At 44.1% G+C, this 13,936-nt stretch overlaps 2 protein-coding genes, 1 long non-coding RNA gene and 1 pseudogene across 22 annotated transcripts in view; 2 read left to right on the forward strand and 2 right to left on the reverse strand.

Moving 5' to 3' along the window:
- Positions 1-13,936, forward strand: part of LOC127914439 (serine-rich adhesin for platelets-like) — an 83,598-nt gene that overhangs the window by 38,369 nt on the left and 31,293 nt on the right. Inside the window, exons 4-6 of one of the 17 annotated variants that reach the window (XM_052490410.1) lie at positions 8,594-8,671; positions 8,965-9,157; positions 9,262-9,345. The exons of 14 other annotated variants lie outside the window; for them this stretch is intronic. In XM_052490410.1, coding sequence (XP_052346370.1) covers positions 8,594-8,671; positions 8,965-9,157; positions 9,262-9,345 — 355 coding nt within the window. The remainder of the gene's footprint in view (positions 1-8,593; positions 8,672-8,964; positions 9,158-9,261; positions 9,346-13,936) is intronic. 2 more of the 17 variants (XM_052490417.1, XM_052490407.1) reach the window with 2 other exon arrangements.
- The window catches only part of LOC118364859 (ATP-dependent RNA helicase DDX39A-like), a 33,079-nt pseudogene that overhangs the window by 4,850 nt on the left and 14,293 nt on the right, over positions 1-13,936 (reverse strand).
- On the reverse strand, positions 6,631-7,174 carry LOC127914445 (uncharacterized). Of its 2 annotated transcripts, none has more exons than XR_008088382.1 (2): positions 6,838-7,174; positions 6,631-6,680 (listed from the first exon to the last, which is right to left on the reverse strand). It is a non-coding gene; the product is annotated as an uncharacterized LOC127914445 (long non-coding RNA). The 2 variants fall into 2 exon arrangements; XR_008088381.1 differs by having other exon boundaries at positions 6,631-6,686.
- On the forward strand, positions 10,134-11,542 carry LOC127914442 (uncharacterized). 3 transcript variants are annotated; one of them, XM_052490430.1, is made up of 3 exons: positions 10,134-10,888; positions 10,979-11,090; positions 11,354-11,542. In XM_052490430.1, the coding sequence occupies exons 1-3, from the start codon at positions 10,358-10,360 to the stop codon at positions 11,461-11,463; spliced, it is 753 nt and encodes a 250-aa protein (XP_052346390.1). In that variant the 5' UTR covers positions 10,134-10,357; the 3' UTR covers positions 11,464-11,542. The 3 variants fall into 3 exon arrangements, with proteins under 3 accessions (XP_052346390.1, XP_052346391.1, XP_052346389.1); XM_052490431.1 differs by having other exon boundaries at positions 10,982-11,090; XM_052490429.1 differs by having other exon boundaries at positions 10,134-11,090.

The raw sequence follows: 13,936 nt of genomic DNA on the forward strand, positions 1-13,936 counted from the left end.
AAGTTGCTAATATATGCAAATAAAAATATTATCGAATAGAAAACACTCTAAAGCTTTTAAAACCGTTTAAATTATGTCTCTATGTATAGCAGAACTCTCAAAATCTGCATTTTCCCAAAATATCTCTTCTCATCTGAAAAGTTGGGTCACCTTTGACCTCATCGCAAACACCCTTCCCAAACAGTCACAGCACCCGGAACAGTCTCCACGTGTTCAGCGTGATCTCAGCTTTCAATGGGACTTCTCATTGTGAGAATCGCCCGCTCGCGAGAGTTTGAGCACGCGGTAAGCTCTCAGTCACTCAAAAAACCTGTGCGCAATGGTCAAGTCCTCTCTCTTTTCCAAGATCGATTGAACAGTGCTTGTGTTTCTGTTTGTTCTCAAAATTGCTGTACACCTTTATAACATGTTAAAGCTTGATTATGAAGTTAGTTTGACAAGTTTACTCGACATATTATATATACTTTCGAAGTTTTGGTGCGCAACCACTTCAATTTTGACTACATTTTTAGCAAAATCAGGCTATTTTGAGAACCGAAAGACGCAGACTTGAAAACTGAACGCTAATTTGGTGAGTATAATCCCTTACAGGTCGTTTGATGGAAGAATAACAAAGGTAAGGGAATATTTAATGTATTAATTTTGGGTTTCTGTCGACTCAAGAGAGAGGAGTCATTATGCTACTGTGGGAGCGCCGACTCCATATTATAGTCTAGTGAACGCAAAATGTAACGTTAAAATTAAATGTAACAATGCAATTGCATTTAGAAGAAGTGTATCTTGCTATACATATGTAAAACATGCATATTTAGTCAAAGTTTATGATGTGTATTCCTTGTTAGCTGACGTTATCTGCCGGGGCTATCGTCATTTCTCAGGACATTTGGGTAGCATTTTTTGAACGATGCATCATTGTAAACAGAGATTTATGGATATATATAGCATATTATTGAAAAAAATGAATGTACTGTGTAACATGTTATATTACTGTCATCTGATGAAGATTTCAAAAGGTTAGTGAAATGATTTTCTTTTAATCCTGCGTTTGTTGATTGCATATTTTTCCTACTTGGCTATGCTAATGAGCTATGTCTGCGGTGGTGGTTTGACATAAATATGTGCTATGTTTTCGCCGTAAAACATTTTAGAAATCTGACTTGCTGGCTAGATAAACAACTTGTTTATCTTTCATTTGAGCTATTTTACTTGTTAATGTGTGGAGGTTAAATATTTTTAGGAATATTTTTGCGTATTGTGCGTTATGGTAATGAGCTTGAGCTGTAGTCACGCTACCAGCAGATGAATAAAACTCCCGAGCTGGTTAAACCAATCAAAACTGCTCAGATTTTAACAAGTGCATAGACTGTAGGGTTTAGCCAGTGATTTTGTCCTCTCCATCAGAACCCACCTCTCCTCCTGGGCCATGCCCCTGTGGATGGCGATTGCAGGGAAGTTCTGCTCCACCAGCAGCTGAGACAGAGCCACACAGCGCTGCACAGACTTCACAAAGATCACCACCTTCAGACAGGGAGAAAATGGCAGTGAGACACCGAAGACAAACATGAGGCACAAAACCCATGCTGCATCTGATATGGCACCCTGGCTTTACCCTGGTCAAATAAATGTACACTCTGAAGACGAAAAACACAGGGCATAAAACTCACAGGCAGAAACTTTGTCGGTGCATAGACTTAGTTCACTTGAATGAGTAAAATTGTATTTAAAAACGTGACTTTCAAATCAATGGACAAAATACATTCAACTCACTCAGATTAAAACTAAGTTACTTTTTAGCATTCAATTCTCTGAAAAGACCTCTGTCCGTACCTGGTTGAACTCGAGCGCGTCGAGCAGGTCGAAGAGCTTGCGGTTCTTCTCGCTATCCTTCAGCTTGCAGTAGTACTGCTGCAGGCCGTGCAGCGTCAGCTTGGTCTCATGGTCCACAAACACCTCCATGGGCTACAGGAGATATTCATTAAGCACCAAACAGAACACAGGGAGGGACTACCAGGACTTCCAGTGCTAAACATTTTGCTAGTGTGCCCTAATGAATAGAACATGGGGAAAGTGTCACTCTTTGGGACAGTTTTATAAACCTAGCCACATTAAGTGAAAAACAGGAGTAAACCACATTCTGTGTTGGTGAATGAAGAACTACAAATGTGATTGTGAACATCAATTACAAGTACTAGAGCTGGATGGAACTTTATTTTTCAATATTCACAGCTTTAATGCCAGGACTGTTCCTCACGAAAATGTCCAGAGCCCCAGACCCAGGTTAAGAGAGGGTCAACTCTGGCCACTTGTGATACAGACAGTCACGAGCAGGCAAAGCTTAGAGATTGGAACTTATTACATGAATATTAAGCCATATCCAAAATCCTTTTAAAAACAAAAAAGGGGGCAATCAGTAGTTTCTACATCAATTTTTAGACATTTAAAATGAAAAGAATAACAAATGCCCATGAGCTTAGTTCAACTTTCATACCCCACCAGAACCCAAAATACAAGCTTGTTTCATTCCAATGCTTGCAAACAAAGTAAACGCAAAAATAAACTATATAGTCTCAAAACACTCATTGACGGTCAGTCTTTGCATATAGCTCTACGAATTTCACAGTGGTTAAATTTCTCCAGACCTATCCCTCCAAAACAGGGGGGAGGAAGATGCTTCATTAATGATTATACTGCCGATTGCCTATTCAAAGTGCAATTTAGGGAGATGGGTTCATCTGTGTGTGTGTGTGTGTGTGTGTGTAAAACTGCAACTTTAAATTTCAGAACATGTAGATAACCACGGGTTATAAGAAACCCTTCAACGTACATCCTGCATGAACTTGCGGCAGACAGGACGGATCTCTTTGCTTAGGGTGGCGCTGAACATCATGCACTGCTTCTCGTGGGGTGTGAGCCTGAAGATGTCCTGAACATCACACCTCATGTCTGAGGGAGAGACGATAGGAAAATAATATGGCCGTCTCAAAAAAAAGTCAACCCACTCAGCCTGAAATCTGAGGACTACATAAAATGTAAATACTTTCCTATGTTTTGGCTAAATCCTTACTTAAGTCACACCATCTATCACATCCTGTTCCAAGATCCACTACTACTTATTAGGACAGTGTATTTGAAGTGCATTCTAAGTGGTATGCAAGTAGGTACATTGGAACACGTTTTCAATTGACCGTTCCTCTGTGACGTTTCAACTTACTCCTTGCTCCCGTCACTCACAACTGGCATCAGCCCCCCCTGTCCTACTGTGGTCTGAATTTGCATCTTGTCACACTCGTCCAGGACAAAGTGCTTCACGTTCTTCAGGTTGAGGGTCTTGTTGCGGATGAGGGCCAGGCGTTCCCACCACAAAGTGGGGGCAGTTCTTCTTCAGCGCGTCCTCGTCCTTCTTGATGGACAGGCCCCTGAAGACCACGGCTGTCTTGACGGTAGGCATGTACTTGGAGAAGCGCTCATACTCTTCGCTGATCAGGAAGGCCAGCTCTCGTGTGTGGCACATCACCAGCACAGACACCTGGTAGAGAGAGAGAGAGAGGTAGGGGAGGATGTTTAATACAGAGCTCTCTGGACAGCAGAGAAACAAAAAGCACACAAGATTATGCAAAAGGATAGAACAGCAGTGTAAACAGTGAGATTAAAAGGAGAACGAATTCAGACTGCAATTGGCCCAGCGTCATTAGGGTTTGGCCGGGGAAGGCCATCATTGTAAAATAAAAATGTGTTCTTAACTGACTTGCCGAGTCCAAATAAAGGTTAAATAAAGTTGCCGATTAGACACTTTCTTATGCAAGTATCCCCAGATACAGATTAAGCCTATTCCTAAACTTCAAAGCACTCAATGGATTCTCCATTGAAAGCTATTTTTAGTAAAGGAGGGAGGATGTAACAACAAATCAGTTGCTGATTCCACAATGTCATTATTCAACCATTCACCTGCCCGTCCACAGGCTCAATCTGTTGCAGGGTGGCCAGTACAAACACAGCAGTCTTGCCCATACCATACTTAGCCTGGCACAGGATGTCCATGCCCAGGATGGCCTGTGGGATGCACTCATGTTGGACTGAAAGACAGAAACGTAACTAGGGAAGTTAGTTAAGAACAAATTCTTATTTACAATGACGGCCTACCAAGAGGCCTCCTGCGAGGATTGGGGCCTGGGATTTAACATTAAAAAATATATATAGGACAAAACACACATCACTACATAAAGAGAGACTCAAGAAACATAGCAAGACATCAACAACACAGCATGGTAGCAGCACAAAACATCGTACAAACATTGGGCACAGACAAAAGCACAAAGGGCAAGAAGGGTAGACAACACATCACACTGACAGTTGTGGCTGCTTTGTAAGAGTGTCCATGATTGAGTCTTTGAATGAAGAGATTGAGATAAAACTGTACAGTCACTAGGGGCAGAAAACTGAAGAGAGGAGCGACCCAGGGAAGTTTGCACTTTGGGGACCTTTAACAGAATGTTACTGGCAGAACAGGTGTTGTATGTGGAGTATGAGGGCTGCAGCAGATATCTCAGGTAGAGGAGGGGGAGTGAGGCCTAAGAGGGTTTTATAAATAAGCATCAACCAGTGGGTCTTGCGACAGGTATACAGAGATGACCAGTTTAAGTATGATGTGATGCTAGAAGGGGCATACATGTATAACTCATAGTCGGAGTCCCAAATGACACCCTATATATTGTGGATTACTTTTGACCAGGGCCCAGTCACACACAGCACTAGTTTTGAACAAAGCCCTATGGGCCCAGCTCAATAGTAGTACACTATGTCAGGAATAGGGTGCCGTTTGACACATACAGAATGGACAAAGTCAAAAACAGTCCTTGGTTGAAGGTGGGAAGTGCCTGTGAGGCTCACCTTCAGAGGGATGTTCAAAGCCACAGTCGACAATGGCGCGGAGCAGCTCTAGTTTGAGCAGGAAGTCTCGGAAGGCGGAGCTGTGGATGGAGACTAAGAGCCCTTTACCTCCTTCTTGCCCGGAGGTGTGGCAACCCGAGGCTCCTCATCCAACAGCTCGTTGTCAACGTCGTTCTCTGCCATTCTAGAGGAGGGGTACTTGCGTTAGTTGAAGCGAGGAAAGACTGGAGACTAGTTTGGGGGTGGGCGCTGTATCAACAATACAGTAAATTCAGAAGGTTAATTGAAATGCCAATTCAATAATCTATGTACAATTCCTCACCATCTAACCTTAGTTATATTACATGAGGATTCCAATTCTTGTCATTTCACTTTCTGAATTGAATCCTAGTGAAACATCACCGTCGAGCACAGGGTTTTCCGGTCCTTGGGACTCCAAGGGGTGCACGTTCCCCCAACATTACACAGCTGACTCAATCAAAGCTTGATGCTTATTTGAATCAGCTGTGTCGTGCTACGGAAAAAAAGCCCTGAGGTCCTAAATTTGGGAAACACTCGTCTAATGTGTATTCCTACATAGCTAGCTGCTAATAATGCTAGTAGCAGACCGCACGCACACCGCTAAAGCTGGACAGTACGCAAAATGGGAAGCGAATACATTTGGCACATAATCATTACAATTTACCTAGCTAAAAACAAGGATTGGACCAGCGACTACCCTGCAACTCAGTTTACAGTAGTTAGTCAGTTGCCCGATTCAGTCAAGTTGAACAAGGAATCATGCCTCACTCTCCGCACAAACAATGGCAGCCGCCTCCTCATTCAAACTGTGTGACAGCAAAGTGCTGTAAAGGGAAATAGGTTCCAAATGCAAGGTGAATATTCAGAAATAACGTGGCTCAAATTAATAACGAGCAAGACATTTCTAGGGTCTAACTTGACCTAAAATGTAATTATCGGAACCAACCTGCGACACAATGCTAGCAGAAGTTAACTGCTAACTGACACGATCGTGCTAGTACTAGCATTAGCTTGACGCAATTCTAAAGCCAGATTGCACAAGGTTTTCGCAAAGATTAACAAAAATATACTCGAACATGGCTGCTATTTGTGAGCATTATGGAAAGAAAAATATGTTTCTTATTTACAATTGATGCAGATATTGAAAATGACTCAATACTGCACATTTGTTTATGCAATTAAACTCGGCTTCGAGTATCACTGCTAGCTAGGTTCACAGGGGCAGTCTAGAAGCACTGCGCTCGTGTATTCGTGGTCCATTTTAAAGGCAATCTCACCAAACCGGCCTGAAAACGAACCGTCTAATTTAATGCCGATCTTGATTTTCAACATCTGCATCAAATGCCGATCGGGATTTCGCCAGCTGCCCTAAACTAAATTGTAGGCATAATTTCTTGTTTGACAACACTGGTATGAAAAAAGTACACTGATAGCCTTATTCAGCAATAATGTAAACATGTATGATTTCTGTAAATTATAGCTACGTATGACTAGGTTTCCTCATCCAGAAAAACATCTGAATTTAGATTAGATTTCAATCGATTAGATTATTAGTCGGTCGGAGATGTAATTGTAGGGTACAGTGAAATTCTTAAGATCTGAACTCCAACAGTGCAGGTCAAAAAGATAAGTGAATGAAACAATAATAAGAATATGTGTAACCGGTGCTATACTGCCCCGCTGTAACTGCGTTGTGTGTGGTTGATTGAGACTATAGACGTGGACTTTGGAGACCAGGTAGTTTTAATCAAGCAGAACTCACTCTCTGCATCCTGCATCTGCATCCAAAATTAAATAAAATATTTGTAGAGCACATATGTTCTGAGAATCGTCGCCTCTTTCTCTCTCAGTGCATCAACATGATTTTCGAATACAAAAATTAATAGTCTCTCCTTATTATACATATTTTACAAAGATAAAACCACATACCTGCATCCAAAAGGAAATAAAACATTTGTAGAGCACCTATGTTCTGCGAATCGTGGCCTCTTTCTACAGCAGATACACAATAGGAGGGACTGGGATCATTCGAGAAGCTAGCCATCGTTCACACATACAATAAATAGCCTGCTAATACCTTAGCTAGCTATTAACCACATGTTGAATTCAGAATGTTGATATCATCCTAAAAAGTACAATTACAAGTGCATCTTAACAATACCATCCACTCATGAGTAACCTCTAAATACACATTATTCATGAACAAAACACTGTGTGTATGACTTTGTACTGAAAATAATCTAACTTTTCTGAAGACATAAAAAGCGTGACTTACCTCTCTCAGTACATCAAAATGATTTGAGCACGCAGGGCAAAACGTAAGAACACACTCCACTTCAGCCAGGATGCAGGCATGCATAATAACAAATCAACACGATATATTAATATATGAACCTGGTGAAATTCACATAGTACTTTAACAACTGTTACATATGCATACTATATACATATGTATTTACAACATTTACAAACCAACAGCCTGCATTCATCCAGTTTGTATAAATTATGATAGATATGTGACATGAAGCTATATTGGGCAATTTGGGCAAAGGAGTAACAATGACTGTCTCGGACAAATAGCCATTTGGCTTAAAACATTTATTAATTAATGGGCAATATGTGTGCATGCCCTGATCATATCAGCTTACTACATCTGTCTTCCCTCACCAAACCCATCAATGATTTGATTTATTTGACTATAATATATCAATTATGGCCAACAGAGGGCAACATTTATCCATATAATACGATATAACCTCACCGAACCTAAATTAATTGGGTTACATTGTAAAAAAAATTCAGATATCGTATGTGATCAGAAACAATGCATTAATTTCCCGGAGTGGTCGCTCTGTGCTTTTGTAGTTGACGTAATAATGTACGATGAGATATAGAAGCCTATGACGTAAACGAACTCAAGAAAATGTTCAGTGCGCTACTTTTGCCTCAGTTGAGTTGATGCTTTGCAAAGGACAGTCATCCTCATGTTCAAATAAATCACTTTGAGTGGACAAAGAAGACATTCTGTGTGAGTACAGCATAACTGGCCAAGATGTTGTAAAAAAAATGTTTGAAATGTATTTTAAAATGTATTTGTTTATTTGAAAAAATGTCAGGTCCAATCTGAAGGGTGCCTGAAAGCACAATGGATAGAAATCATAAACCATTGAGAAAAATTATTCTAAAAGTAAGTCTCATAAGTGATAAAAAAAATGCTATCCCTCTTGATATGTAATGAGGCTATCTTCTTGGTAGTATAACCTATATGCTGTAAAAACAGATTGATATAAATGTATTTCCTTATGTTCATATACCCCAGGCTGGGACCCTCCAAGCTAGTGCTGGAGAGCAGGTCCCCCAGACAGACATCACTGACCATGATGGAAAGGCAGATGCCCATTCCGCTGGCCATGATGGACTTAGCCTGCCAGCCCTGGTCGACTGCCTCCAGGATAGCCCTCGAAAGGCAGATGCCCATTCCGCTGGCCATGATGGACTTAGCCTGCCAGCCCTGGTAGACTGCCTCCAGGAGCCCTAGCAGATGTCCATTCCGATGATGGACTAAGCCTGCCAGATGCCCATTCCGAAAGGCAGATGGCCCATGATGGACCCTGGTAGGATAGCCTGCCCCATTCCGCCCATGATGGACTAGACTGGTAGACTGCTCCAGGATAGCCCTCGAAAGGCAGATGTCCATTCCGCTGGCCATGATGGACTAAGCCTGCCAGCCCTGGTAGACTGCCTCCAGGATAGCCCACGAAAGGTAAGAAACATCTTTTAGTTTTGTTGCAAAACGTCTGGTTGTCACGGAGGCCAGTTGGTTGCAATCTCGTAATACGACGGGTTGAAAACCAGTTTACAACGCGATAATAACGCCATCAAGACACATGGACCAACTACTAGTTAGAACTAATAGTATTGGAATTCAGATTTGAATTCTGACTCTAATTCTAAGGTTAACCCTTATGTGACATGTCACTCAGTACCATCATGCCTATGGTGAAAAATGTGGTTTCTATGGTGATATGATTTCCCGACTGTTGTTATTTCTCTCAGAACCTTGTGCCGAAGCCCCCGCAAGGCCCCAGGCCCAGCCGAGAGGCAAATATATCAAAGGCAGAAAATAAGGCCACAGAGGTTATCAAGGCTAGAAGGTCTAGGGAGGCTAAGTCAGGGGTGAAAAAACTAAGCCACCAAGTAGTTGGTATGTTGGCACTGCCTCAAACTCTAACTCAAACAACCAGTTACAGTGAGTATTCATCTCCACTTCCAAAATACCTGGATTTACTGATAGAATTCTAAAACGATATATGGTGGAAGGATCCACTAATGTCTACAGTCCTCTTTCTGTAGGTGTCCTGCCAGCTATCAAGAAGGGCACTAAAGTTACCCTCCAGTCCTCCAGCTCCCTCTCCGATGACAACAAGGAGGCACTAGGTTAGTTATTATGTTGTTTTTACAGTCTTTTGCACCCGCACATTCCCCTTCTTCTTTTCTCTTATTGTGAGTAATGGTATTTTCATTTTCTCTCCTCTTTTTTTCTTATTTTTCTATACAGTGTTTGGAGACATGTTATGTGTGAAGAATTACTTTAAATCAAAATGTCAAACTCATTCTATAGAAGGCCAGGTTTCTGCAGGGTTTCACTGCACCCTTGATTGATGAATTAAGGTCACTAATTAGTAAGAAACTCCTCTAACCTGGTTGTCTAGGTCTTAATTGAAAGGAAAAAACTAAAACCTGCAGACACTTAGCCCTCCATGGAATGAGTTTGACAACCCTGTATTAAATACATTTTGATTTGACTAGGGGCCGTCTGCCAGGTCCTGACCACCAGGGTGGGAGACAACAGTACCTGCAACGACGATTACAAAGCCAGGCTCATCATCCAGAAAGGTACACTTATAACCTGTTTTACCCATATCACCAGTAATAACTTGTGTAATAACCAGTGTATTACCATTATAGTAAATGTACTAGATACTGCATAGTGTTATACATGGATGTGGCTTTGAACCAGTTCAGAATATGAGTGTGTTTTCTTAGGATTGGTTTCCGGTGCCAGGGAAAGGTTCCCTGACTCTCCGTGTTCCTCTTCACCCAAGGACAAAGAGGAGGTGGTTGTAAGTGTCATGACTGTCTCATACCCTAAACCCTCCACCCAGGCAGCATGGGCAGCTCCTGCCCAGACTCTGGAAGAAGAGGTGGGGGGGGGCTGAGGTCTCCGAGATGAGTGACAGCTCCCTGATGCCCACCAAGAACAGGCAGGACCCCCTGGAGAGGATTCCCTCCCTCCTACCAGGCAAGGAGCACATCCTCCTTTGCAGCACTCCCTGGGCCACCGTCATGAGCCCCCAGACTCTGAAGTTTATTCTCCACGGCATCATGTGCCGACTGGAGGCCTCAGAGTCTTCCCCAGACAAGGAGGGCCAATGACCCCTTCAGGCTGATGAAGGATCTCTTTGTGCAGGTCCAGCATGCCCTGAAATATGCTGACATCTCTGTCGTCTTTGGCCTGGAGGAGAGCATCCAATTCAGTGGTGAGGATGCGGTGAAGGCCATCGTGAAAACTGCGGCTAAAAGATTGTCCCTGCGTTCGGACTCCAACCGGGCTCAACTGCGTGCCGCACGCTCTGGTAGCGAGGGAGCCATCAGGTGCATGGCGGACACCATCACACAAGTCATAGAGGACTGGAGTTTCGAAGGCCATTTTGGAGCCAGGAGGAGCCGTGGTAGTGGGAGGTCACACTCCTCAACCTCCTCAAGGAGTGACGTCACCCTCACCGAGGAGCTCCTGGCTTGGAGGGAAACTCTAGAAGAGGACCTAGAGGAGATGGCTGATGACAGCACTGGTTTGGAAAAGACCAGTGTGAGCTCAGCCATCTCTGAAAAGTCCCAGGTAATTAGCTACCTTTCTGAAAGCACCAAGCCCATCAGCAGCGCCCTCTCCACAGACCTCGAGGACATCACCTCCACACAGGTGAGACGGCCAAGAACCAGTAGATTGTTTAGTTATTTGGGCTGTTTGATTGTGAGGCATCGACTCATGTCTGTTTCTCTCTTTACTAAGAAGAAAGAAAAGGAAGAGCCTATGAAGAAAGAAGTGAGGAAGTCAGGAAAGAAGAAGCGAGGAAATAACAAGAACCAGAAGAAGAACAAGGTGTCTCCTCTTGGCAATGATAGTAAGTCCTCATTTCTGTCAGTCAACATGTGCATCTGTCTTCAGCACAGTATTGTAATGTAAAGACGGGAGACTATGATAAAGTTATCAGGGTCTTATTCATTAGCCACTAAATGGAAGACAGCGGACTAAAACAGGGACAAACTTTCTTGAACTTGCCGATAACAAATGCTTTTTTTGTTTTCTGTTTCAAAATATTTTGCTACTGTGTACCCTAATGAACACGACCCTGATTTCATGCCTTGTTCTCTGTCACCTGTTCAGGTACTGTGGTTGCAGATGAGCCTAAGAAAAAACAGTCTCTCCTCCCACGGATTACAGCCGCCCTGGCAAAACTATTTTGCTTCCCCTGCAAAAAAAAAATGCAAAAGTAACTGTGCAGAAGACGAGTTTGGGAAAACCCTGCTGCCACCTCCCCCAACCCACTTTCTAAATAAACTCTCAAAGCCAACAGAAGAGGGAGGAGACAACCCCCTACTCACAACTCATTTTATTATACCCCATTTAATTCAATAAACACAACTTGCAGCTATTTTGATCTTCTTCTTCTTGAGTTTTGTTTTACAGACCCACCTGCATGCAATAGATTCTTAAGGTCAATTTGCGGTCTACTGTCTACTACCGTATCATTGTTATGAGTATGTTCACTGTGCCAGTCATTATAGCCAGTATAGGCTATAATAATGCCCTAACCTAATTGCAATTGACATAATAAGAGTTACATTTGAATAATTCCCTCATTTTATATTTCTTTTTAGAGGGAATAAATATCTAAAGCACTATAGAGTGCCGTCCCTAGGAGGGTGCGTCACTTGAGTGGGTTGAGTCACTGATGTGATCTTCCTGTCTGGGTTGGCGCCCCCCTTGGGTTGTGCCGTGGCAGAGATCTTTGTGGGCTATACTCGGCCTTGTCTCAGGATGGTAAGTTGGTGGTTGAAGATATCCCTCTAGTGGTGTGGGGGCTGTGCTTTGGCAAAGTGGGTGGGGTTATATCCTTCCTGTTTGGCCCTGTCCGGGGTATCATCGGATGGGGCCACAGTGTCTCCTGACCCCTCCTGTCTCAGCCTCCAGTATTTATGCTGCAGTAGTTTATGTGTCGGGGGCTAGGGTCAGTTTGTTATATCTGGAGTACTTCTCCTGTCTTACATTTACATTTACATTTAAGTCATTTAGCAGACGCTCTTATCCAGAGCGACTCTTACAAATTGGTGCATACACCTTATGACATCCAGTGGAACAGCCACTTTACAATAGTGCATCTAAATCTTTTAGGGGGGTGAGAAGGATTACTTACCCTATCCTAGGTATTCCTTGAAGAGGTGGGGTTTCAGGTGTCTCCGGAAGGTGGTGATTGACTCCGCTGTCCTGGCGTCGTGAGGGAGTTTGTTCCACCATTGGGGGGCCAGAGCAGCGAACAGTTTTGATTGGGCTGAGCGGGAACTGTACTTCCTCAGTGGTAGGGAGGCGAGCAGGCCAGAGGTGGATGAACGCAGTGCCCTTGTTTGGGTGTAGGGCCTGATCAGAGCCTGGAGGTACTGAGGTGCCGTTCCCCTCACAGCTCCGTAGGCAAGCACCATGGTCTTGTAGCGGATGCGAGCTTCAACTGGAAGCCAGTGGAGAGAGCGGAGGAGCGGGGTGACGTGAGAGAACTTGGGAAGGTTGAACACCAGACGGGCTGCGGCGTTCTGGATGAGTTGTAGGGGTTTAATGGCACAGGCAGGGAGCCCAGCCAACAGCGAGTTGCAGTAATCAAGACGGGAGATGACAAGTGCCTGGATTAGGACCTGCGCCGCTTCCTGTGTGAGGCAGGGTCGTACTCTGCGGATGTTGTAGAGCATGAACCTACAGGAACGGGACACCGCCTTGATGTTAGTTGAGAACGACAGGGTGTTGTCCAGGATCACGCCAAGGTTCTTAGCGCTCTGGGAGGAGGACACAATGGAGTTGTCAACCGTGATGGCGAGATCATGGAACGGGCAGTCCTTCCCCGGGAGGAAGAGGAGCTCCGTCTTGCTGAGGTTCAGCTTGAGGTGGTGATCCGTCATCCACACTGATATGTCTGCCAGACATGCAGAGATGCGATTCGCCACCTGGTCATCAGAAGGGGGAAAGGAGAAGATTAATTGTGTGTCGTCTGCATAGCAATGATAGGAGAGACCATGTGAGGTTATGACAGAGCCAAGTGACTTGGTGTATAGCGAGAATAAGAGAGGGCCTAGAACAGAGCCCTGGGGGACACCAGTGGTGAGAGCGCGTGGTGAGGAGACAGATTCTCGCCACGCCACCTGGTAGGAGCGACCTGTCAGGTAGGACGCAATCCAAGCGTGGGCCGCGCCGGAGATGCCCAACTCGGAGAGGGTGGAGAGGAGGATCTGATGGTTCACAGTATCGAAGGCAGCCGATAGGTCTAGAAGGATGAGAGCAGAGGAGAGAGAGTTAGCTTTAGCAGTGCGGAGCGCCTCCGTGATACAGAGAAGAGCAGTCTCAGTTGAATGACTAGTCTTGAAACCTGACTGATTAGGATCAAGAAGGTCATTCTGAGAGAGATAGCGGTAGAGCGGTAGAGTCTTATCCGGTGTCCTGTGTGAATTTAAGTATGCTCCCTCTAATTCTCTCTTTCTTTCTCTCTCTCAAAGGACCTGAGCCCTAGGACCATGCCTCAGGACTACCTGGCATGATCACTCCTTGTTGTTCCCAGTCCACATGGCCGTGCTGCTGCTCCAGTTTCAACTGTTCTGTCTGTGGCTATGGAATCCTGACCTGTTCCCCCGGACGCGCTACCTGTCCCAGACCTATTATCATTTATGAACATTTGAACATCTTGGCCATGTTCTGTTATAATCTCTA

The sequence above is a fragment of the Oncorhynchus keta genome, chromosome 32, assembly GCF_023373465.1.
Source record: "Oncorhynchus keta strain PuntledgeMale-10-30-2019 chromosome 32, Oket_V2, whole genome shotgun sequence".
In the NCBI taxonomy this organism is placed as follows: Eukaryota; Metazoa; Chordata; class Actinopteri; order Salmoniformes; family Salmonidae; genus Oncorhynchus; species Oncorhynchus keta.